This window comes from Bidens hawaiensis, unplaced genomic scaffold, assembly GCF_021521415.1.
Source record: "Bidens hawaiensis isolate Kalapana, Puna unplaced genomic scaffold, B.hawaiensis_p1.1 tig00018785_1, whole genome shotgun sequence".
NCBI classification, from domain to species: Eukaryota; Viridiplantae; Streptophyta; class Magnoliopsida; order Asterales; family Asteraceae; genus Bidens; species Bidens hawaiensis.
Genome location: NW_027492855.1, coordinates 315986 through 340434, shown reverse-complemented (window position 1 = coordinate 340434; position 24449 = coordinate 315986). Strand labels below are relative to the sequence as shown.

Sequence of the window (24449 nt, the reverse complement as noted above, 5' to 3'; positions counted from 1 at the left end):
TGTCGTATATATACTGTTCGATTTGTCACGTGTTAGAGGATCTAAAAGGCAATCAACGACAATGATGGTTTTAACTTTAATTGTCAGTCATGTGTATCCACACGTATATGATATATGTACGTACATATATATATATATATGGATGGAGATTGGAGACGGAGACATGCAAACACAAAAGGAATCGTACTACAACCTCGTTTGAACATAACTTTTCTTTATTTTGAATAACAAATCTGTTAAACTTTTTGGCAGGTGGATCAAGAACACGAACACGATATTTGTAGAATTCACTACGGCTCTTTTATTAAGAAAACGACAAACGAGAAAAACTTAATAATTAACTAACACATTGAACCTAGGGTAGGGTATATATAAACCCACAGTTCCTAATCCTAACCTACTTCAAATACATAATTTGAAACCAAATACAGTTAGGATTAAAGATAAGACTAACTTATCTATAATAATAAACTAATTATTATAATATTAAATATTGTCCGAGATATTAGGAGACGTCAATCTGATTTGGTGTTGGACACGTTTAACATTTCCTCTCAACACCAAACTTCTTCTAACCGTGACACACACGAAGCACCTCGACTCGAAAACAACCCGCGATTCAACATAATAGGTCACGTCTTCCGACATCGGCTCAAATGTTGAATTCCAACGCTCCCTCTAGATTCATACTTGTTCCTTTAAGGTCTCTCACAACCCGCAACACTCGTAAATCTTTGGACTTGATTATTGGACTCATCACACGCCTTCACACGAAGTTGCATCTTGGTCCGTTACTCCTTAATCTACACAAGATATAGGACATATTCAACTCACCTCCAAACAGCCTAATCACATGCCTTGATCATCTTCATTGCTCTCCTATGAACACACAATTCGTACATGCCAATTCAGCCCCGATATCACACTCGGTCTTACCGAAAGTGATATCCCGTTTATGGTTATAATTGGCAGCCCAAAACCACTACTATTTGGTACCGTTTGACCACTGGTTTCAGCCTAGTAATACCTCCCATGCAGCTTCCAAACACCTCAATTTGCTGCAGCTCCGTACGCCATGATCTAGTCCCGAAACAGTACCCGAACGTATGATGTTGTTGTCCCGTTTGGACAGCCCAATAATGTTATCACTCGGGACTTTTGGGTCATCAATCCAGCCCACTTAACGAATCTTCAAACCGCTTCCCAGTTCGAGCCCTTGGCTCTGATACCACTTGTTAAACTTTTAGGCAGGTGAATCAAGAACACGAACACGATATTTGTAGAACTCACTACGGCTCTTTTATTAAGAAAACGACAAACGAGAAAAACTTAATAATTAACAAACACATTGAACCTAGGGTAGGGTATATATAAACCCACAGTTCCTAATCCTAACCTACTTCAAATACATAATTTGAAATCAAATACAGTTAGGATTAAAGACAGGACTAACTTATCAATCATAATAAACTAATTATTATTATATTAAATATTGTCCGAGATATTAGGAGACGTCAATCTAATTTGGTGTTGGACACGTTCAACAAAATCTACACCTAAAATACATTAAATACTCACTTGGGATTTTTACCACACTACTTTGTTGAGGACAAACACCTACTGCCACTAGACTAAGAGGCCATGGGCCGTTTCAACTCGCAACTTGATATAGTTTGTTGTACTTTGATCAATTTGTGTTGCTTTCTAGAGGATCTAAAAGAGAATCAATGACGATGAAGGTTTCACCTTTTACAGTAAGCCATGAACGTTCACACCAATACAAGATACATACATATGTACATGCACATGGATGGACCAGGACGTGCAAACACAAAAGGAAAAATACCGTAACCTCGATCGTTTCAACTTGTAACTTGATAAATTTGTCAATTTGTGTCACTAGTTAAGAAGATCCTAAGGGAGTCAAGGATGATATATTGGTTTCAATTTAACTTTGAAGCATCTTTTTCCCACCATTGGATACAATGATCAATCTTGACACTTTGCTTTTGTTTGGGGAAGGATATTCCATTTTGTCTGGGCCATAAATTGAAGTTGTCGGCATGTGTGTCGTTCACTTGGGGAGGGCCCTCCTACAACTCTTTAGATGAAGACAAAAAGACACCCACGATCCCTTTGTTTTTATTCTTTCTTTGTGGTGTAAAGATATATAACTTTATCTCATCATAGACTCCTAGTCCTTGACCACATGAGTGACCATTTTTTTTCATCTAAAGCCCTAGAAATTTTATTTTTATTCCTGGTTGCAGATTTGCTAGGTGTTGGTGTGTTCCCAAGTCGGTCGATTGGAAAGTTGCAAGTACTCGGCCTGATCAGTAGTATTTGAGAATTACTCGCCTGGTGGCTTAGGTGCGGAGTACTGTGGGATTACTTAGTACTTGCCGCCTAATTAAACGTTTTTACAGCACTTATCACAACGGGTTTTTGGATGGATTTAGTGTAAACTAAATTCATAGTTAGATGTATAATCTCAAAATTAAAATTCGTATAGGAGTGACATTAAGACATCGATGATATATATCCATAATAACATTGTTATAACACTGATATAATAAGGTTTTCTTAGAGACAATGTAAAAGTGGACAAAATAATGTGTGGCCGTGCAAGTCAACAACACAGCCCAACACATCATAAGAGACCTAACAAATTTAGAATATGGAAATAAAATTATTATCCAAGAAAAAAGACGCAATATTTTACTTATTCAACCAACAAGGACACCATTATGATCATTCACATCAACAAATCCATTTATCCGTGCACACAATCGAACAATTGAAAGCGCCTTATCGAAGTGTTTAGCCTTGGTGCCAAGATATTCACTCCATGTAACAGGCCGGTAAAGAGGGGGGTTAAAGCTATCGGTTAGTTTTGATAACGGTGAAATTCGAACATTAGATGGAGGACCGTAAAGATAAGCAACCGAGAGACGGTGTTGGGTCCGATTAACCATGGCCCGATGGAGAACACTCGGATACAACCCGTTAGATAGTATATGGAGCAAGTCACCCACATTGACCACAAGGGCACCTCGTATTGGTGGGACTGTCACCCACCCGGTCCCTTCCCTTTGAACTTGCAGCCCGCTTGTGTTGTTTTGATGCAAGATTGTGAGGAGGGTCGAGTCCGTATGGGCCGCCAAGCCCATAGCCCGATCCGGATCGGGACATGCGGGGTAAAAGTTTAGTTGTAAGACAGGACATGTTTCTTTTAGCTCTCCTGTTGGGCCAGCCCATTTAATGTCTCCTGTTGTTATACCCAATGATCCAAGTATTAGCCACATTAGTTTATTGAGTAATCTGTTCGTCTCTTTCTTGTACTGTTCTATTACCTCACTGGAAAATGACCAAAAAAAATATATTTATCAGTTTCGGTCCGTTTATCTATACACGGGTGAGTTTGGGTTATGCTTTGTATCTAAATTATCAAACGGGCCGGACTAGACGCTAGAAATAACAACATAAAATTAAAAGGAACAACACAAATATGTCAAACTGTTGTATAAAGAAAGTTTGGTTACTTTTGTAAGAATAAAATTTGTTACAAAAGTTTTTTAACACAATAATCAATAAAATTAAAAAAAAAATGGATGAAAAAGTGTTTTGTCATACCGTTTTAACAGAAACAAAAATGTGACAACACAACTATACGCACGTGCATGAAATCTTAGGCTTATATAAAATAATGGTTACTTGTAAAGGTGACAATCTTGACCCAATTAACATATGAATTGATTTGGGTCCTGATTTAACTTAACAGGAAACGGATCAAACACGTTGAAAGTGAACTAACAAAGTGTATTTGAATACAAAAAAAATGTATTCGTTCTATTCAAGAAAATAAATAAAGTACTTTTTATTCGTTAGTGTAACGGCACTAAAAAACCACCCGTTTTGACCTGATACCCAAAAGTTTGACCACTTTCGGGCTAACTTCATTTTGCCCGAAAGGGGAAGATTCTTTTCTTACCAAAAGTACTGTGTGTAGCCATTGGGCCACAGTTTTTGAGCATGTTCATAGGGTGATCCAATGATGGTGAAACCTTCAGACCACATAAGTTTAGGGAAAAAAGACGATATCCGAGCAACACCATAGCCCGAAACACCATCCGCGGGCCGAGCTGCTTGTAGTTTCTGATGAACAGGGAGAGAGAAGAGCTTTCTTCCACAAGCTTCCATGTCATCGAGAACCATCATAGGGACCCCATGGTTCATGACCTGAAACACACCCCATGTTTTGCATGCATGGCCAACATGCATCATGGCATTAGGGTCTTCAAGATTGATCACTGGAACTGGCTCCGTACCGCAAGCTGTAGGGCTACCGTTGTCCGGTGACCATGCATATGAATCAGGCAATTCTTTCATTGAATTTAGGTCCAAATGGTTCTCATTTTTGAGCAGTTTTAAAGACATTTTGAGATGAATATGTTTAGAAGATATGATATTGATATGGAGGAAAGTTGATGTGTATGGTATATATAAAGGGTTAAGGGTAAAGGTGGTAGGGTACACTTGTTCATCGATTTATGGTAATTGTTTATTACACGTCACAGTACCATGTTATTGGTCCTGCCGTCGAACACTTATTTAACTTCCTTAACGTTAAAACAATAATAATATTTGAAAAATATGATTATTACACTACAAAGCCTATCCAACGTTGATAATTTTGTCGTTGATATGGCTCATGTGGGTAATATGGGTAATTGTTGATAATGGCGGAGCTAAGAATTTTTTCCTATGGGTTCGGGATATTTTGGTACTCGATTCTTTTCTGGCGTCAAAGTTTTCGGGTCGGGATGGGTCGAGTCGGTCATTCGGACAGATAAATAAAGTGCCATATTATTATCATAACAAAAGTATATCATTAACATTCAAAAATACACAAAGTCATATTAAATAAAAAGAAAGATTGGCCAGCCATTTTTATTTGGTTGAAGTCCGTCAAATGAGTGCTGAGGTCGTGAGGCAATGGTTGAACCCCTTAGGCGAACTGGCGAAGGAGATGAGACGAAGAACATACTCTCCTAAACAGAAGTTGACCGGTCTTGTTTTAGTTTTTTTCTATTTTCTATTTAATTTTATTTGGTATTATGTTTAAAAATATTAATTGGGTTGGGCATATTGACCAATTCTATTAATTATTTTGCGTTTTTTTAACTTATATATGTGGGTTATTATTGGCCAATTTATAATGTTTTTTAGTAATTTTTATAGTTTTTTATATTTTATAAAAGATATACATTACTAAAAAAATTTTTAATTACAATTTTTATAATCAGTGTATGGATGTGCGGATACCAGTACCGAAATGTTCGGTTCAGTACCAGCATTGAAGGCAAATTTTGGGAAATACCGGTACGAGTACTGGAAACTCAAAAACTTGGTATCGATTTGGTACCGACGGTACCAATATCGGTACACAAGTACCCATTTTACTCATCCCTAAATTAGTGGGTTCGAATGTTGTTTTTAGAATAATACTGGGTTAGTTCGTTGAAAAAGAATTGGTTCGCTTGTTAGTTCCACACTACAGGTTGTATATAAAATCGAGAAAAGATCGGGTCCGGCGGCCGAACCCGGTGCACTCAATGTGGCTCCGCCACTGATTGTCGAGGGATGTATTGTCAGACAGTATTCCTAATGACAGCAACCAAGTTTGAATTTATATGAGTTCGGGGTCTGCCGATGATAATCTCAACTCTATAGACCGATACCCATAGATGACTACAAAGGGACTTCCTATATTCTTTTTCATTTTGTTATCTTTAGTGGGAATTGTCATAAACCATCGAAGATTTTCGTACGTCGATGTTATGTTATCGATGATACTCATTTTTTATAATATATATACAAAGAGTGAAAATGTCAGACGTGATCCACACATAAGTGAATGTGCACGAGCTGACTAAGATTTTCTCAATCTTCTAATTCTTGAAATTCGTAATGTCAAGATTCGTAATGTCCAGAACTCCTTCTTTTTCATCAAAGCTAGTAAATCACTAAAAGATTACATGATTTATCCATAAATATAATATTAGTTATGGTTATGGGTTTGACCCAAAACTGTCTCAAACCTACCAACGCACAACCTTAGTATTAGGATAAGTGACCGCCTGGGAAATTCCACTTCGGCAATCAAAAGCAAATTCGTGAGGCGGTTTTGGCCAAAGCGGGCAATATAATGATGCATCGGTAGGTGAGTTGCTACAAACGATATCAGAGTCAGGGACAGACCGATAGTGTCAGATCCCACGAGGACGATGGACCCCTTGGGGGGGGGGGGTTTGAATTGTAATATCCCACATCACTTGGGTGTAGGGGAACATTTAATTCTTTATAAAGAGGTCGATACATTCCCTATTATAATGCACTTTGGGCACTTAATGGTAGTGGATAAGAGACGAACTCTATAGTTAAAGTTAAGCATTCTCAGGTGGAAGTAGTATTAGGATGAGTGACTTCCTGAGAAATCTCTATCTGGGCAACCAAAAACAAATTCGTGAGGCGATGGTGGTTTGTCCAAGCCAAAGCCAACAATATATTTCAAGATGTGGCGGTAGGTGAGATCATGGTTGAAAAAGTCTCTAGGCGCTCCCAAGGAAGGAGATCGACTGGGGAGTTGCGGGTACTCGGTCCATGTGGATAGTACTCTGGGAGAATTCAGACGTGTTAAATTAATTAGAAACTAAGTTTTGGGAACTTATATATATATATATATATATATATATGTCAAGTATCATAGATATACTTACATTTATAACAAAATACGTTATATGAATATAAATAAAAAAAATACTTCTTTAAATACTAAAGTATGTAAATTGAAAGTAATTAATTAAAAAAATGATAGTCGTTCTTTAATGAATAAAAATATGAATTATGTTTAACATTAAAGTCAAAATCGGCTTGAGTTGACCGGCTAGATCCAATTGTGACGGAACTTTTGATCAATTTCGAGTAACTAGCCGGAGTTAAAGAAAGTTGCCTCGACACCATACCTTGTAGCGATTACTCAGCAAGTACTCGACGTCTAGTCGGGATTTTTACAAGCATGGGCAAGATGTTACAATTGATATGGAACTGGGATGTTGGTGTCATTTTCCGTTAAATTTAAAATTAGGGTTGAGGATGGGGACGAGGATATGAATGGAATCATATAAAACTAATCTCAAAAGTTAACACTTATTATGTAATGTCATAAACGTGATAACTTTTGAAAACAAATGATACTCGGTATAATTTGTCATTCAATGGTGATACACAAATAGCAAAATTTACAAAATCTATCTATTTTAATAAAGAAAAATAATTGAAGACACAAGTCACTTAGAGATTCATTCGTGGCCTAAATTTTCCAATTAACTATTATACTATTATTAATGAAGACATATTTATGTCAGTGGAATCAAAACATATCAATCAATATTTTTATCATATAATCAAAATATGTGAATATTTATGTCAATATAATCAAAATATATATATCTTTAAAGAAATAATATCTAAATTTTTATTAAATCAATTTATATGCATTTTTGAGTGTAGGAGATGAATGTGGTGAAATTCAATAAACAATATTTATAGGTCTAAAATAAAAGACAAAAAAAAAAAATTATGAATGAATAACAAATTTAATCTTACATATTCATTCAACCTTCATGGATCATGAGTTTTCATCAATCTCTTTTGAAACTTTAATATAAAAACGTGTTTTATTCATGCTAATTATATATATGATGATATTTTCTTATGTCGTTTATAATGAAACATTTTATCATCTTTTCTTAGATTCACTATTCCATTAAAAAATATAATTAAAACTTATAAAATTACTAGGTGCATCTTTTTTATGATTACGAAGAAATTGCGTATGAATACACCACATATTCGTATAAATATTTCATTAGAAAATATAATATGTTCTTATAAAGCCATTTAATTTGATAAATAAAAGTTTTTTTTTAATATAATCATTTAGTTTGTATAACTTAGTTGTATTTCTTTTGAGCATCTCGTACATCACACGAGTTCTAAAGATAGTTATAATATATATTAAAAAGAGAGTTTTGAAAATTGTGCCAACATAGTTTTCTAATGTTGTTTTAAGATAAATTACATTTTTTTTCTATCAAAATCAAAGTTATGCCTAAACTAGTTTGTTAGATACTTCATCATAAGATCACGTGTCCGGGTTCAATTCCTTAGTATTGCATATGTTTCCAATTTTCTATCATTGGCTTTTCGGATTGTGTTTAATATTTCATTTCTTTTACTTTGATTTTTACATTTTTTCTCATTTTTCTAGAACGACGACTTTCTTGAATCTAGGCTACCGCACTCTCCAAATTTAGAGAGCCCCAACGCCCAATTTGGCCAAACTATATTTTCTTAACCGAGCTACGATGGCCTCAGAGTTTGACTTGGGTGTTCCTTCTGGAAACCATACCACCGATTACCACTTGACAATCGTTGTGCCACCGCAAAAGTAGAACTCTCTGGCGTAACACACGGTGAGACTAAAACCCGGGTGAGCTCAGGATTCGAACTGACAACCTTTGCACAAGGCCTAGCTCAAATCCTTCATTCCAATTATCCACCAAAAGTGTCACAAGTGGGGTTCGAACTTGAGTCTACACTGGAGAACTCAAGCCTCCTACCACTAGGCCACAGATGAGGGATAAATCATTTTACAAACTTAAATTAAGTTTTTAATAACATTAATAGTTAACATTGATTTTTATTTACATTATGGGTGTTGCTAAACGTACACTCTTCCCCTCATTTTTACTAAACATACCTCCTCATCCAAGTTCACATTAATACGATTCAAACCTTTGTTGTTTATATTATTGTCATTTTGTTATCTTTTATTATTGAGAAAATTATGGTTTTTACCCATGTGCTGGACTCGCGGGCGCACTTTACAGGTCCCAATCTCATTTTGCGCGTTGTGTGCCACTATTATTTTCTGGCGGGCACACTCTGTCTCATGCCATCAGTTGACAGTGAGCTGACCTCATAGAAATTGGTGAAATTAATTTATTACCCCCAAGACCTTCAGTAATACACGTTTAATCCGTCTTCGTCATCTTCATCTTATATGTGGCGATCAAGTTGGAGCTTGATGTCTCAATATTCTTCTCCGTTATCGTCCGGCTCACTATCGAAGTCACAAACGTTCAATGGATCTAAGGTACGATGCTCGTGAGGTGCCGCGACTTGTTACCAGATCTCCAGGGCCGAACCAAACCCGAGCCGACGATACTTGTGCTGTGTAAGTGTTAGTTTAGTCAAAATTTATGGTTCTTATGTCTTCATCATGCTTAATTCTGTGCTTAATTTTAGGTTAAAGTATCTATTATTTAAGAACTTAAGATAATTAGGGTTAGGTCAATTTGAGGGAACTTTTATGTTTATGTTAAATTTTTTTATGGAGCTGTTTATGTTAAATTGATTCTATGTTTATGTCGAACTTATTGTTGTTGTGTTGATTATATGAAGACCATTAGGGCAATTTTAGGGTTAATGCTCTATTTATGTCAAACTAATTGTTGTTGTTTTGATTACATGAATACAATTAGGGCAACTTTAGATTGATTATGTGTTAATATGTTAATTCATTACAGAAGGGGAGTTGTGGATGGCTAAAGTGGGTTGATGATCCCAACTGTCTCAATTGTGGAAAGGTAATTCATGCTACGGTGAATATGATGAAAAAGAAAGTTGAGTTTGCAAGAATGAAAACCAAAGAAGTAACAAGATTGAAGATTGTGTTAGGAGTTAGTTGGTTGTTCTTCTTTGTGTTTGTTCGTCTTTGTTGATTAGTTGTGTAGTTTGTATTTGCAGTATCGGATAATGTAATGTTTGTACTTGTTAATCTTGTTTATGTGAAGGCTTTATAGCTGTTTTATCCCTTTAGTTGTTTGTGTTTTTCACATTAGCAGTCATGTTGCAGCCATGATGAAATTGTAGAGTTTGAGAAGGATGCAGGGCGGTTAGGAAAGCATGATTGTATGGTTGGCACTCAAGCGGGTCGATTACAAGACCATGTTGTTGAAGTTAACAAGGAAAGGGGTCAATAGGAAGAATATGGACTGCTAGCTTATTTAGTGTCAGAAAATGAAATATTCAGACCAAATGAAGAACATGAAATGGAGCCGGACCATGATTATGACCCTAAGGTTTTGACAGAAGCTTATGACTATACTATGGAGCCAAAGGAAGATTACTATCATGAGTCATATGAAGACGAGAATGATTGGGACTCTGACTGGTCAAATGATATTCGAAGTAGCAGTGAAGTTGATTTCTAGTATTGTTTGTACTTTAATTGTGGTGTAATGTTTGTAATTTAATTTTAGGGTAATGTTAGTTGCAGTGTAATGTTTGACTTGGAATTAGTAGTTCTAATAAGAGATGTTGACGCAATTGCTTTAATTATAGTTTTTGATTTGTAATGTTTGACTTGTTACCATTTGTCAAATCATCACTATCAAAATGTCACACAACTAGTTTTAAAAAATGTCATACAACAAACCTTCATAACATACTAAAATAACATATCAAAATCAACATACCACTTAAAAATGTCATACATCAAACCTACATAACATACTACTAGTTCTAAAAATGGCATACTAACTATAATTGTTTTGATATTGTCTAGCACAAACCACCCGCATCCACATCATAAAAGCTAACCTGGTTGGCTATATTCGGGTTGACTTGGTTAGGGAGCTCCTTGTAAGTACCTGATTTCTAACCGGGAGCTTCTCCATGTATTTAGTGGAGGCCTGCAACTCCTAATGTTGCGACCAAAATTTCCGCAGTTGCTACATTTCAAACTCTGTCCCACTCTAGTCAGTCTGCCTCCTGTAGAAACACTTTTTGAACCTCTTCTATTGTCATCTTCCTCTTCTTTTTAGTTGCCATATTCTTCTTCTCTTCTCAAGCCTTCTTCCTATTCTTCTTGGGCCTCCCAATCTATGTGAAAACAAAACAAAAATAAAGTTAGACTGCTTAGCTGTTTATGAATTCTTACACATACCAGACTACTCTTTACCTGCTTTTGATGTTTTGTTGGAACTAATGTTGTTGGGCATTCTAAACGGGTCCACATATCAGGCCTTGGCATTTGCATGATTTGGTGCATATACACTTTCTTCCAAGTGTCTAACTCCAACCATTATCCTGTATCAACCCAATTTTCCAGTGGACCAACAGGGATGTTATTTTGTGCCATGCCTAACCCAGTTGTGATTCCCGGTTTGATAACCCAAATTGAAGTAACTCAAACCCCTCAACCCGTTGTTATCCAAGCAATGCCTAACCTTGCACCTTGCTCTTTCAAACAGTTTACCGGTGACAACCCACCGACATTTATTGGGACAAACTGTGCCACTACCTTGTTGCAATGGTTCGAAAGGATGGGGAGCGTTTTTCATTATTGTGAATGCCCCAAATACAAAGGAACCACCTTCTCTCAAGTGTGTTTGTGCTAACCACCCTCATATGGTGAAACACCGTAATGAACACCAAAGGGGTGGAAGTTGCCATGGCCTACACATGGAAAGAACTCAAGGAAATCATGATGAAGAAGTTTTGCCCAAAGTATGAAATCAAGAAACCCGAAGCCGGATTCTAGGAACTTAGGAAAGAGAGTGGCGACAACTCCACCTACTCCAACCGCTTTCACGAGCTTAGTCTTTTGGTTCCTCACTTGTCAGTCCCCTCAAGCGGGCGATTGACAAATATGTCGGTGGTTGCCTTTGCAAATCCAAGACTCGATAATGAGTAGCAACTTGCAAACACTCCAAGACGCGATCACCTTAGCCGCAGCTCTCTCCAAGAATCATGTTACCGCCGGTACCCTCACAATCAAAGGTCCTAAGACGCCTAATGAAAAGACCACACACGAACCATATCCACACCAAAGTTGAACCTCCACCTCAATCCATAAATTACTCCAACTCATCCCACCACTCCAAAAAGAACCGCAAACTGAATCATCGAAACTTTTCCATCACTCACCCATCTCAACCCCAATCTCAATCTCAAGCTTCTCAAAACCGAAAACCTTTTACCAATCCCCATCCTTTGTGAAAAACTTGTCAACGCCATCACCCATCTTACTCCGCTTGTCGCTAATGCACGATTGCAATCTCTTCGGTCACCTTAGCAATGTGTTTCGTGAAGCCTCCCATAGGCAAACCGCTCCACAAAGGTTTTCTCCGACTAATCTTCAAAACCGTCCCATGCCTTTAGCTCATACTCCTCCTCAACCGAGAGCTTGATTCAACTGTGGAGACCCAAATCATTTCCGCATTGCTTGTCCCGAATCACCTTTGCAAATCAAGCCCGAATCATGACCGCACCATAATACACAACTCAAGCCTGCCAATTGCAAATTTTCCAACCTCAAGTCCCGCAACTCATGGATCCTCCTGTTCAACCGCTCCAAGCAATTCATGCTCCTCCTCCTCCTCCTCCACTTTCGAAAACTCAACAAGTCAACCACTGCAACCAAGGGAACCAAGCACAAGTTGCCAACGGCGTGGTGAAGGATACATTTTTTTAGTAAATGAGCATTTATATTCAGTTTTATTTGATAGGAGTTTTATTTCTTTTAAATTTGAGTTTACACTTTCCTTACCTCGTACTAAACCTTTTCAACCTTTTTCCCTTGAAGCCGCCAATGGTAGCTCCATCACCATTGATTTGGCATCCGCGATTGTACCATCACTCTTTGCAAAGCTAAATTCTCGATCGACCTCATCCCGATACAAATGGGCAGCTTCAACATCATAGTAGGCATGGATTGGTTAGCCTTGCACCATGACGAAGTTGTTTAATATGACAAGTTTATTCGAATTCCGCTTGCCAATTGTAAAACTATCAAGATCTTTTGCAAAACTTCTCCCAAAAAGCTCAACCTCATTTCATGCTCTCAATATCAAAAGTACGTTCCATTCCTAACTTAAGCAGTGACATCAGACCTTGAGGAAAGACGAATCAAAGAAATTCCTGTTGTTTGTGATTTTCCCGATGTTTTTCTCGATGAAGTCTCCAGTCTTCCACCCATCCGTCCAGTTGAATTTCGAATAGATCTTGTGCCCGGAGAAACTTCTGTAGCCAAGGATTCTTATCGTTTAGCTCCATAGGAAATGCAAGAATTGTCAAACCCAACTCCTAGAACTCTTTGATAAGGGCTTTATCCGTCCAAGCTCCTCTCGTTAGGGCGCACCCGTTATATTCGTGAAAAAGAAAGATGGCTTGTTTTGCATGTGCATCGACTACCGTGAGCTCAATAAACTCATCATAAAAAACCGTTACCCTTATCAACGATCTCGTTGATCAACTCACTTTTTTCTTAAAAATCGATCTTTAGTCGGGTTACCATCAGTTGCGTGTTCACGAAGATGAAATTCCCAAAACATCTTTTCGTACTCGGTATGGAAATTACGAGTTCATGTTAGGCCATTTGGATTAACCAATGCACCCGCGGTGTTCATGGATCTCATGAACTGCATTTGCAAACAATTTTTAAACAAATTTGTAATTGTCTTTATGTATGACATCCTCAACTTTTCCAAAACCAAAGCCGAACATGAGTATTATTTACGTTCCATTCTTGATCACCTAAGAAAAGAACAAATTAATGCCAAATTTTCAAAGTTTAAATGTTGGTTAAAGGAAGTTTAATTTTTGGGTCACGTCCTCAATGATAAAGGTATTCATGTTGATTCCACCAAAATTGAGGCCGTAAAAGATTGGAAAACTCCATCCACACCTACAAAAATCCGATCATTCCTTTGTTTGGCCGGGTATTATCGGCGTTCCATTCTAAACTTCTCCAAAATTGCGTTACCCCTCACCGCATTAACTCATAATGGAAAACCTTACAAACGGCACCGAAGCAAGAAGAAGCTTTGCTAACTCTAAATCATATGCTTTGCAATGCTCCCATCTTAGCCCATCACCAAGGAAACAATGTTTTTGTGGTATTTTGCGATGCATCCAACGAAGGTCTCTGTTGGGTTCTCATGCAGAGAGGTCAAGTTATCACTTATGCCTCAAGGCAACTTAAAGTTCATGAGAAAAGTTACATGACTCACGACCTCGAACCTGGTGCCATCGTTTTCTCTTTAGAAATCTGGAGACACTACCTTTATGGTACGAAATGTATGGTATTCACCGATCATAAAAGCCTTCAACACATTTTCGACCAAAAATATCTCAACATGAGACAACGATGATGGGCCGAATTACTTAGTGATTACGATTGCGAAATTCGCAACCATCCCGGTAAAGCGAATGTCGCGGGCGATGCCCTTAGTTGTAAAGTTAATGTCAAATCCATTCTGCTACATAGAATCATCATCCAAACCAATCTTTAAAACCACATCTATCGAGCCCAATGTACCACGTTGAAGAAGGCAACATATACGACGAAATGTTGAGTGGATCCGAATTTATATTCGAAACCAAACCCGATGTAGTACCTTACTTTCTCAATCATTTATGGTTCCAAATCGTGACGATCTTCGTACTTTCATTCTTGACGAGGCTCATAAGTCAAGATATTATGTACATCTTGGGGCAGATAAAATGTATTTCAATCTTCAATCTATTTATTGGTGGCCTGATATTGATAAAGATGCGGCACTTTACCTTTCAAAATTTCTTACATGTTCAAAGGTTAAAGCCGAACATCATAAACTTGTTGGTTTACTCGAGAAACCACTGATTCCCATTTGGAAGTGGGAAGACATTGTCGTGGACTTCATCACCAAACTCCCAAATACTCAAAGGAAAAATTATAGTATTTGGGTAATCATCGATTGACTAACCAATCGGCTCACCTTATCCCGATCTGAGAAAAGTACTCCATGGAACACGCTCAAATCTATGTACGGGAAATTGTATGCCGCCATGGTAGACCATTGGCTATCATCTCTAATCGCGATGCTTGATTCTCTTCTTATTTTTGGAAATCGCTTCAAGAAGCTTTGGGAACTCTCCTTGATCTTATTATCACACTCTAACCGATGGCCAATCAGAGCGAACAATCCACACCCATGAGACTATACTTCGATCATGTATACTTGATTTTTGTGGAAATAGGGCTTCTCATATTCCGCTTATTGAATTTTCATACAACAATAACTTCCATTCTGAAATTGGATGGCTTCGTTTGAAGCTCATTATGTTCGCAAGTGTCGTTGCATGATTTATTGGAATGAGTGTGAAGCTCAAATCGCTGGTCCCGAGATGGTTCAAGACACTACCGATCGTATCGATCAAATCCACAAGAGTTTACGCACCTCTAGAGACCGTCAAAAGATTTATGCTGTTAAATGGAGAAAACCTCTCGAGTTCAACATTGAATACCTTGTCCTTATCAAAGTATCCCCTTGGAAGGGGGTAGTTCGTTTTGGGAAAAAAGGAAAACTAACACCCCGCTTCGTAGGCCCATTCTGGATCCTCTAAAGGATTGGAAAAGTGGCTTATAGACTTGAGTTACCGCAAGTATTTACCAGTGTTCAACCGATCTTTCTTGTCTCGAACCTCAAAAATCGCTTAACCGAGGGTAATCTTCACATACTCCTCGACTAAGTGCGTATTGACGAGATAATATAAATGGTTGAAAGGTCTTTTGAAATCATGGATCACAATGAGAAACGAACGAAGTGAAGCCGCATCTGATTAGTTAAAGTCCTATGGGAATTATGGCGTAGCACAAATTTCACATGGTAATGCGAAGACACTATGAAAATGAAGTATCCGCGTCTCTTTGTCGCGGCTACATATTAATTTTGGGACGAAATTTCTAAAATAGGGAATATTGTGACATTCGTGATTTTTTCGGTTCTCTTTGTATTTGTTTTTATAATGTAAATCCGACCCGTTTTTATTGTTGGATCTTTGGTTATTAATAATATGATGGATTTTATGTCACGATCTCGTTTCATACTTGTCATTTTGTTATATCAACCTTAATTGTCCCTAACTCGCTTAATTTACGCTAAAAAATTGGTTTTCGCTCGTTTTAACAATTCAAACCGACCTAGATCCAACCCGTAATTATTTTAGAACCCTCCAAACATATTATTATCTCTGGATATAATTTATTTAAATAAAAAATTATCTAAATAAAAGAATCAAAGTATATCGGTTTATCCCCGGACAAACGCATTATCCATTTCCTCAAGCCCTAATCCTCCCTCATAAATACCCCTCCGTCTCAGCCATTTTCTCCTGCTCATCTTCCTCTCTTCCTCCCAAATTGTTTGAACTTGCAAGTTGTTCTAGCTAGCTTTACTTAAGTTTGACTTTCAAAGTAAACGGAACCGAATCTTGCATATCAATCCGTTTCGTGTATATGTTTTTGACATTTTTAGTTTTTCTAAGTAATTTTATGTTGAGAATACCATTTTCATCTTTATTTGGCTTGTGGACATTCAAACACATATTTATGCATTTTAGGCCCGTTTGGGTCGTTATTGGGAAGTTTACTTGCTCAACTTTCTTGTTTGAGTTTAGATCTAGAAGTTTTACTTTATTTTTGTTCAACGGTTTTGGACATGCGGTAATCATCCTCGGTCTCATGCCAAGTCAAGGGCCGAATTATAACCAAACACTTATTTTAAACACTTTAATTAAATTTAAGCAACCATGTTGTATGAAACATTCTAGATCTGATTTTTTCTTTATATTTTAGTTCTATGGTGTTGGACATGTGGTAACCATCCTCGGTCTCATACCAAGTCAAGGATTGAACCAAACCGAACACTCGTTTAAGCACTTTAATTAACGTTTAAGCAACCGTGTTGCATCAAACGCCTTAGATCTAAGTTTTTCTTTATATATTAGTTATTATATGTGTTGGGCCTAGATTTGTGTGGTTTGTACTTAGTCAATGTGTGTTTGGTTTAACCTTGTAATGTGGGCTGGGCTTATTATGTAATCCGAGATCCCTTTAGGATCTCGGTGGGCTTTTGGTCAGTTTGGGCTTAGTTTCTTGGTTCCCTATATATAGTTCATGCATTGTATAGGGTTTGGTTCGCTTGTTTTAGTTGTTTATTAGCCGTCTACGTATCTTACTAGAAGAGGTTGTAATAGTGCTTAAGCACCTGACGTATATCAATAATATGTGTGTTTTGAAGTAATCCTCGTGTTACGTATTTGTGTTATTTGTGTTCTTGAGTCACCAAGTGTTGGTATTCTGCACCAATACTTGTGTATTGATATCATAATTGTAGTGATCCAGATTCGGGACTTACAATTGGTATCAGAGCCTTAGACCTTTTCAGGCTCGTTATTGTGATATCAAGGATTCAAGATCTTGATTCATTGGTGGTTTGTTTGTATTTTCCGGCGAAACAGTAACCGGAGAAGAGGAAGAAGCCATTTTTGGGAAAGAATTGATTTTGGTTTGGAAACAAACCAAAATCCCCTTTTTCTCGGGAGTTTGTGACATTTAAGATTGAGTTTGTTGATAATCTGTGTTCTTGGCCAAGACTAACCTGTTTTCGGTTACCTTTGGTTTTCGGCTACTATTAGTTCTCGGCCAAGACTAGTTCTTGGCCACTGTTAGTTCTCGGATAAGGCAGTTCTCGGCTGATTTGAATTTTTGGTGTCATTTGTTTTCGGCTACTCTTAGTTCTCGGCGAAAGTTCAGTCAAACTCTGAGTTCTAGGTCAAACTTGGTCAAACTCTTAGTTCTCGGTCAAATATTTGGTCAACATTAGCCGTTTTCGGTCAACGTTTGGGTTTTCGGTCAACATTTGAGTTTTCGGTCAACTGAGTTCTTTGTTGAATAGACTGTTATTGCTGTTTGGGCCTGTTCGATCTGATTTGGGTTTATATTTGGGCTTAAGTAATCTTTGGACCTAAAATAAATCAATTAATCCAATTAAGATGGAACAGTTAACAAATGTTAACAATTCAGCCAACTCATCATCATCAAGAACTGGATTCTATCATGGGGACCACCACTCGTATACCCCGTCTCTTGTCTCATGAGGGGTTTAGTGAATGGAATTTTCGTTTTGAGAAATACGTTAAGATGAAAGATTCCAAAGTATGGAGAAGTATTGTAAGGGGGCCTCAGAGAATCACCTATCAAAGGGAAAACTCAACTGAAGTCATTGTGAAACCTGTTGCTCAGTTTGACGATGATGACTTTTCTAAAGTTGAGGAAGATGAAAAGGCTCTCTCTACTCTAACCATGGCACTCTCACCCGGGATTGCCCTTCAATTTAGAGAGCTTCAGTCTGCTAAAGTGTTATGGGAGGCACTGATTGAGGTGTATGAGGGAAATGAGGATATGAAAAGAAGTCGCCAAGACTTGTTGTGACAAAGTTCAACATGTTTAATCATGTTCTGGGAGAAACATTGGAAACCTAAATTCAAAGGTTCATATCACTGGTGACTGAAATGAGATCAGCAAGTATTTATCTGCAGACCTCTGAAATAAATAACAAACTGGTGAACTCATTACCAAAGAGTTGGGATATGAATGTTGCTGTTATCAAGAAGACTAAAGATCTAAACAAAATGTCTATCACTGAGATGATAGCTACTATCAAGGCGTGTGACATGGATGATAAGCAACGTGCGATAAATCATGCCAGTTCCTACAGTTCAGCAGGGTACAACGTTGCGTCTAACAGTGCTCTCATCTCCCAAGATAGTTTCTCTATGTTCAAGGCCACTCAACAACCAGCTCAGGGAAATTTCCAGATGTTTTCATCTACACAAGGCCAATCAGCTTCCATCCCACCCCAACCAGCTCCAGTATTCTTCACTAAGTCTCGACAATCTTCAAATGATACTGAAAAACCTACTCACTCAGGGGCACTCCTAGTCAGAACTTCAGTCAGATTCCTTCCATACCAAAAGAGACTCAGGAGAATATAGCTCTAATGGCGGGATTCATGAACTCTTATAATGCATTTTTGGCTGGAGACTTGGTTCAACCTGTGGTTGCTGCTGAACTTGATCAGATCCATTCTGATGATGTTGACGAATTGGACATCTAGTGGTAAATCGCCATGGCCGTGTTTCGTGCGAGGAAGTTCACTAAGAAAACAGGTAGAAATAATTGGAACATGCCTAATAATCAAAAGGTGGGTTTTAACAAAGACACTCTTAGATGCTACAATTGTCACGAGCCGGGTCATTTTGCTCGTGAATGTACTAACCCAGCGAAGGATGGAAACACAAAAAGGGCATTGGTTCTGGTTGGAAATGCCAGAGGTGAGGCTGGAGGTAGTTCAGGTAACGGTGAAAGAGGAATGGTTGCTCAACAGTTCTCTTGGGAAAGTCAGATGGCTGCACTCAACATTGGAAACCAGACCACAAACTTTGCCAATGTGGAAGACACTGGAGAAGAAAAGGCTACTGAGGAGAAGATCAAGGAACTTCAATTTGCATATATGGCGTTCACTTCTCCCAATTCATCTGAGGTAAGTTTTCAACCATGTTCTTCAGATTGTGTTGAGAAAATAGAACTATATAAGCTTCATAATGACAATTTAATTAGAGATATGGAAAGAATAAAATCTAAGAATTTTAAACTTAAAAAAAATGAAAAGGCTTTCCAAGATAAAATAGAATCTCAACAAACGGATATCTCCAAGCTTAAGTTTGAATTAGTATAAAGTCTTGTAATCACCTTGATGACAAACAAGAAATCGTAGAATTAACTGCTAAACTTGAAGCCTCCAAGTTAGAAATTTTGAATTTAACTAGTAAATTTGAAATGGTTGAACTAGAGTTTAAGAAATTTGATGGTTCCAGTAAAGTTGTCAATTCAGTGATTGAGAATCAATTGTGGTGTAAAGAAAATGAAAGTGAGGGAATAGGATACAGTCAGGTTCCCCCACCCTACAACCACAATTATGTCCATACCCCTATTACCAAAGAACATGAAGAAAAGGTAAAGGACATGAAGTATGGTAAACAAGAAAAAGGTGATGGAACCAGTGGTGTGAATGCTGGTTCTTCAATTTCAGATATGAACGATTCTAATATGTCTACTTCATGTGAAGAAAAAGTAATTGTGAAGGAATGGACTGATGAGGATGACGACCATTGTTTTGAATTTGATAATGACATTGTTTCTGATGTTTTTTAAAACTTCCTATTTTGAATTCTGTTATTCCGACTGTTTGTGTGGGCTCTGCTTTAAAGAGCAAGGATTTTTGTGTGGTTGATTCGGTTGAAACTTTGAATTCTAATAATGTAGTTTCTAATAAAATTAAAAATTCAAAAACATCCAAAAAATACGTAGCACCTAAATTTGTCAAAGAGGGATGCTCTAATGACAAACAAGGTGATAAGTTCAAGGATGATAAAAAGGGTTCTCGTAGTTTTAAGCAGACTGGTCCACACAACAGTCCAGACGAGGAGTTGCCCAAAATGAATTTTACATAAATGGTCAAACTTGCTTTAATTGTGGCACTCATGGTCATATTACCAGAAATTGTCCACATCGTCCATATGTTCCTTATTATGGATTTTATCAGAGGAACATGCCCCATATGCCTCATAATTCGTTCAGGCAAAGATTCTGGCATAATTAGGCTAGTCCCTCTGACGATGATTGGAGTCGAAACAAATCTGGCAGGTTTAGTCCTCATCAGACCAAACCTAACACGTTTCGTGAAAGGGTTAGAAAAGGTGTTTCAAATTCAAATTCAAATTCAAATATAAACACTAAGTCTAAACCAAAACAAGTGGTAAAGACAAATTCGTCTTCTTCTAAATCCAAAACACTGGAGGTTACGACAACCATTTGTACTTATAATACTAAATCATACAGACATAAATGGTTGCCTAAATCTCTGGCGAAAGCTTCTACCAAATCTATATTTGACGATTAGAAGGACATGCCACGGCAATCCGTGACGACTTTATATGAATCAAGGTCACCCAGTGTAAGTATGGACTGGGTACCAAAAACTAACTGATCCCGCGCTTTGTGCAGGGACAACTATGGAGGAATATCATCAGACCTTGGTATGTTGATAATGGTTGTTCCAGGCACATGACAGGGGACATCACCCTACTACACGCCATTCAAACATTTAATGGTGGGTATGTGTCCTTTGAGGGAGGAGAGAAAGGACTGATCACTCAAAAGGGTACTGTAAGTAACGGTGTTCTAAAATTTGAAAATGTTAACTTTGTTCCAGAATTAAAGCACAGTCTCTTGAGCGTGTCACAAATTTGTGACAGAGAGTTCTCAACTCATTTTACTAAGAAAGAGTGTCTGATTTTGAAACCTGGTATTATCATACCAGAAGACTGGATTCTTGTTCGATCACAACGAAAAGATAATGCTTATGTGATCGACATGAACAAAAATGTTCCTGACGAAATAACCTGTTTGTTTTCAAAAGTGTCAGAACATAATGCAATGCTTTGGCATCGTCGGCTTGGTCATGCTAATACTAAAAACCTGAATCGTGTTGCTAAAAATAATTTGGTACGTGGTTTACCGTTTAAGGATTTTGTGACTATTGAAAAGTGTGTGGCTTGTGCTTTGGGTAAACATCATCGAAAATCTCACAAGCCAAAGTTGATTAATATCATATCATCAGTTTTTCAATTACTCCATATGGACCTTTTTGGACCAGTTCATGTTTTGAGTCTTTCTCGTAGCTCTTATTGTCTTGTTATTACTGATGATTACTTACGTTTTACATGGGTATTTTTCTTGTCAAATAAGAGTGAAACTGCAGATTTAATCAATAAGTTTGTTGTGCTCATGGAGAATAAACTGAACTTAAAGCTGAAAGGAATTCACTGTGATAATGGAACGGAATTCAAGAATGCATCATTGAATCATTTCTGTTCAGAAAAAGGGGTGCTTCGTCAATATAGCGCCGTTCGGACACCACAACAAAACGGTGTGGCTGAAAGAAGAAATAGAACTCTTATCGAGGCATCAAGGACCATGTTGTGTGATTCTAAACTGCCTTTGTTCTTCTGGGCAGAAGCTATTAATACAGCATGTTATGTTCATAATTGGGTGATAATCAACAAATCCAAGATGAAAACCCCATATGAGATTGTCTATGGTCACAAACCCACTGTTGCACATTTTAGAGCGTTTGGCTGTCCTTGCACACTACTAAATCTTGAGTCTACTCCAAAGTTCGGGGCCACAGCTGATGAGTGTTATTTTGTTGGTTATGCGGGTAATACATCTTACAGGGTCTACAATAAATCAACCAGGCAGATTCTAGAGTCCTACGAGGTTTGTTGGTTGGAAGAAAATGAGACTGATGCTCGTGTTGGTCCAGACTGGTTATTTGATTACAATGAACTCTTCAAACCACTCAACGTGTTTCCAGTCATTAACACAGAACCTTCAGGTGGTACCATAGTGGAAGCTGTAAAAGATGGTACACAGGAAATATCTCACATCTCTCCATTACTGGATGATGATGTCGATGAGTTATGATTCACCTGCAACCCACGCTCAGCCAAAGGAATCTTCAGAAACCGAATGTTCGCCGAACACGTCTGAACATGCTGCTACAGTTGAGGGGGAGAGTTACATCAGTTAGATCTTCGGGGGCACACTGTTTCCTGATGCCATTCCAAACGAATATGCTGTCGGTACTTCATACTCTCACAGTACGACGACCTATGGCTGGAAGAATTCCCTTGCTGATGTTAGTGAGAACTTGTCAAACCTACAACCTAACAGTGATGTTTTCGATCATTTAATTCCATCAAGAATCCAGAAGAATCATCCAATTGAGAATGTCATAGGTACCATTGAAGCGGGAGTGTCCACCCGAAGTCAGACAAGACACATAAACAGTTGTATGTTTTCTTGTTTCATTTCTCAAATTGAACCGAAGACAGTAGAAATGGCTCTTCAGGAACCTAGTTGGGTTGATGCTATGCACAAAGAATTGAATCAATTTGACAAGTTGAAGGTTTGGAGACTGGTTAAGTTACCAGAAGGAAAGAAAGCTCTTGATACAAGATGGGTTTTCAGAAACAAGCAAGACGACACCGGGGTTATTGTTCAAAATAAGGCATAGTTGGTAGTTCGTGGTTTTCGTCAGGTTGAGGGATTAGATTACACTGAAGTCTATGCCCCAGTGGCTAGACTTGAGGCCATTAGAATTTTTCTGGCCTATGCATCATACATGGGGTTCACAGTGTATCAAATGGATGTTAAGACCTCCTTTCTGTATGGTGAAGTCAAGGAAGATATTTATGTTGATCAGCCACCTCGTTTTGTTGATTCTATGAAACCAAATCAAGTCTACAAGCTAGACAAGGAATTATACGGGTTACATCAGGCTACTTGAGCGTGGTATGCTACATTGACCGCACATCTTCTTGATCATGGCTACAAGCGTGGAATCATCGACCAAACCTTGTTCCGGAAAACTGTCGGAAAGGATTTGATTCTCGTCCAGATCTACGTAGATGACATTATTTTTGGATCCACCAGCGCTGACTTGTGCATAGAATTTGAAAGGGTAATGAAGAAATGGTTTGAAATGAGCTCGTTGGGTGAAATGACAACAGTTCTAGGGTTACAGGTTCACTAAAGCTCGATAAGAATTTTACTTCATTAGGGGAAGCATGTTGAAGATATGCTGGCTAAATTTGAACTTCAAGATTCCAAAAGTGCCAACACTCCTATGGCAGAAAGGCCATTGCTGTCATCTAACCCTGAAGGGACTCCCGTTGATCAAACGTATTATCGATCGATGATCGGTCTCTGATGTATCTCACAGCCAGTCGTCCTGACATCATGTTTGCACTCTGCCAATGTGCTCGTTTCCAAGCTAATCCTAAACTCTCTCATATAATTGTTGTTAAACGTATTTTTAGATATCTGAAGGGACAACCGAAGTTAGGTCTTTGGTATCCCAAACAATCAGAATTTGATCTTTATGCTTTTGCTGATAGCAATTATGGTGGAGATGACATTGACAGGAAATCCACATCTGCTAGATGTCAGTTCTTAGGAGATCGCCTAATTTCATGGCAGTGTAAGAAACAACAGACGGTGTCCACTTCAACCGCCGAAGCAGAGTATGTTGCTGCATCAGCTTGCTGTTCTCAGGTTATCTGGATGCAAAACCAACTGCTGGATTACGGTTTGGAATTTCTTGATACACCTATTTTTTGTGATAATGATGTTGCCATCGCTATTGTGAAAAATCCTGTTCAACACTCTAAAACCAAGCACATCAATATTAAAATTCATTTTATTCGTGAGTGTTTCGATCGTAAATTGATTCACCTTGAACAAGTTCACACTGACAACAATGTGGCGAACTTATTTACAAAACCGGTCGGAACAGCCAAATTCAATGTGCTTGTGAGTTTTCTTAAAATGCTTCGTTTCGAGGATTGAGTCTGTTTGGGAATAAATTTGT

At 37.9% G+C, this 24449-nt stretch overlaps 1 protein-coding gene across 1 annotated transcript; it reads right to left on the bottom strand.

Moving 5' to 3' along the window:
* Window positions 1-2539: 2539 nt before the first annotated feature.
* On the bottom strand, window positions 2540-4666 carry LOC143557057 (gibberellin 3-beta-dioxygenase 1-like). Its single transcript, XM_077046225.1, has 2 exons — window positions 3992-4666; window positions 2540-3357 (listed from the first exon to the last, which is right to left on the bottom strand). Exons 1-2 carry the CDS (start codon window positions 4435-4437, stop codon window positions 2727-2729), a joined length of 1077 nt encoding a protein of 358 aa, XP_076902340.1. The 5' UTR covers window positions 4438-4666; the 3' UTR covers window positions 2540-2726.
* Between the last annotated feature and the right edge of the window lie 19783 nt (window positions 4667-24449).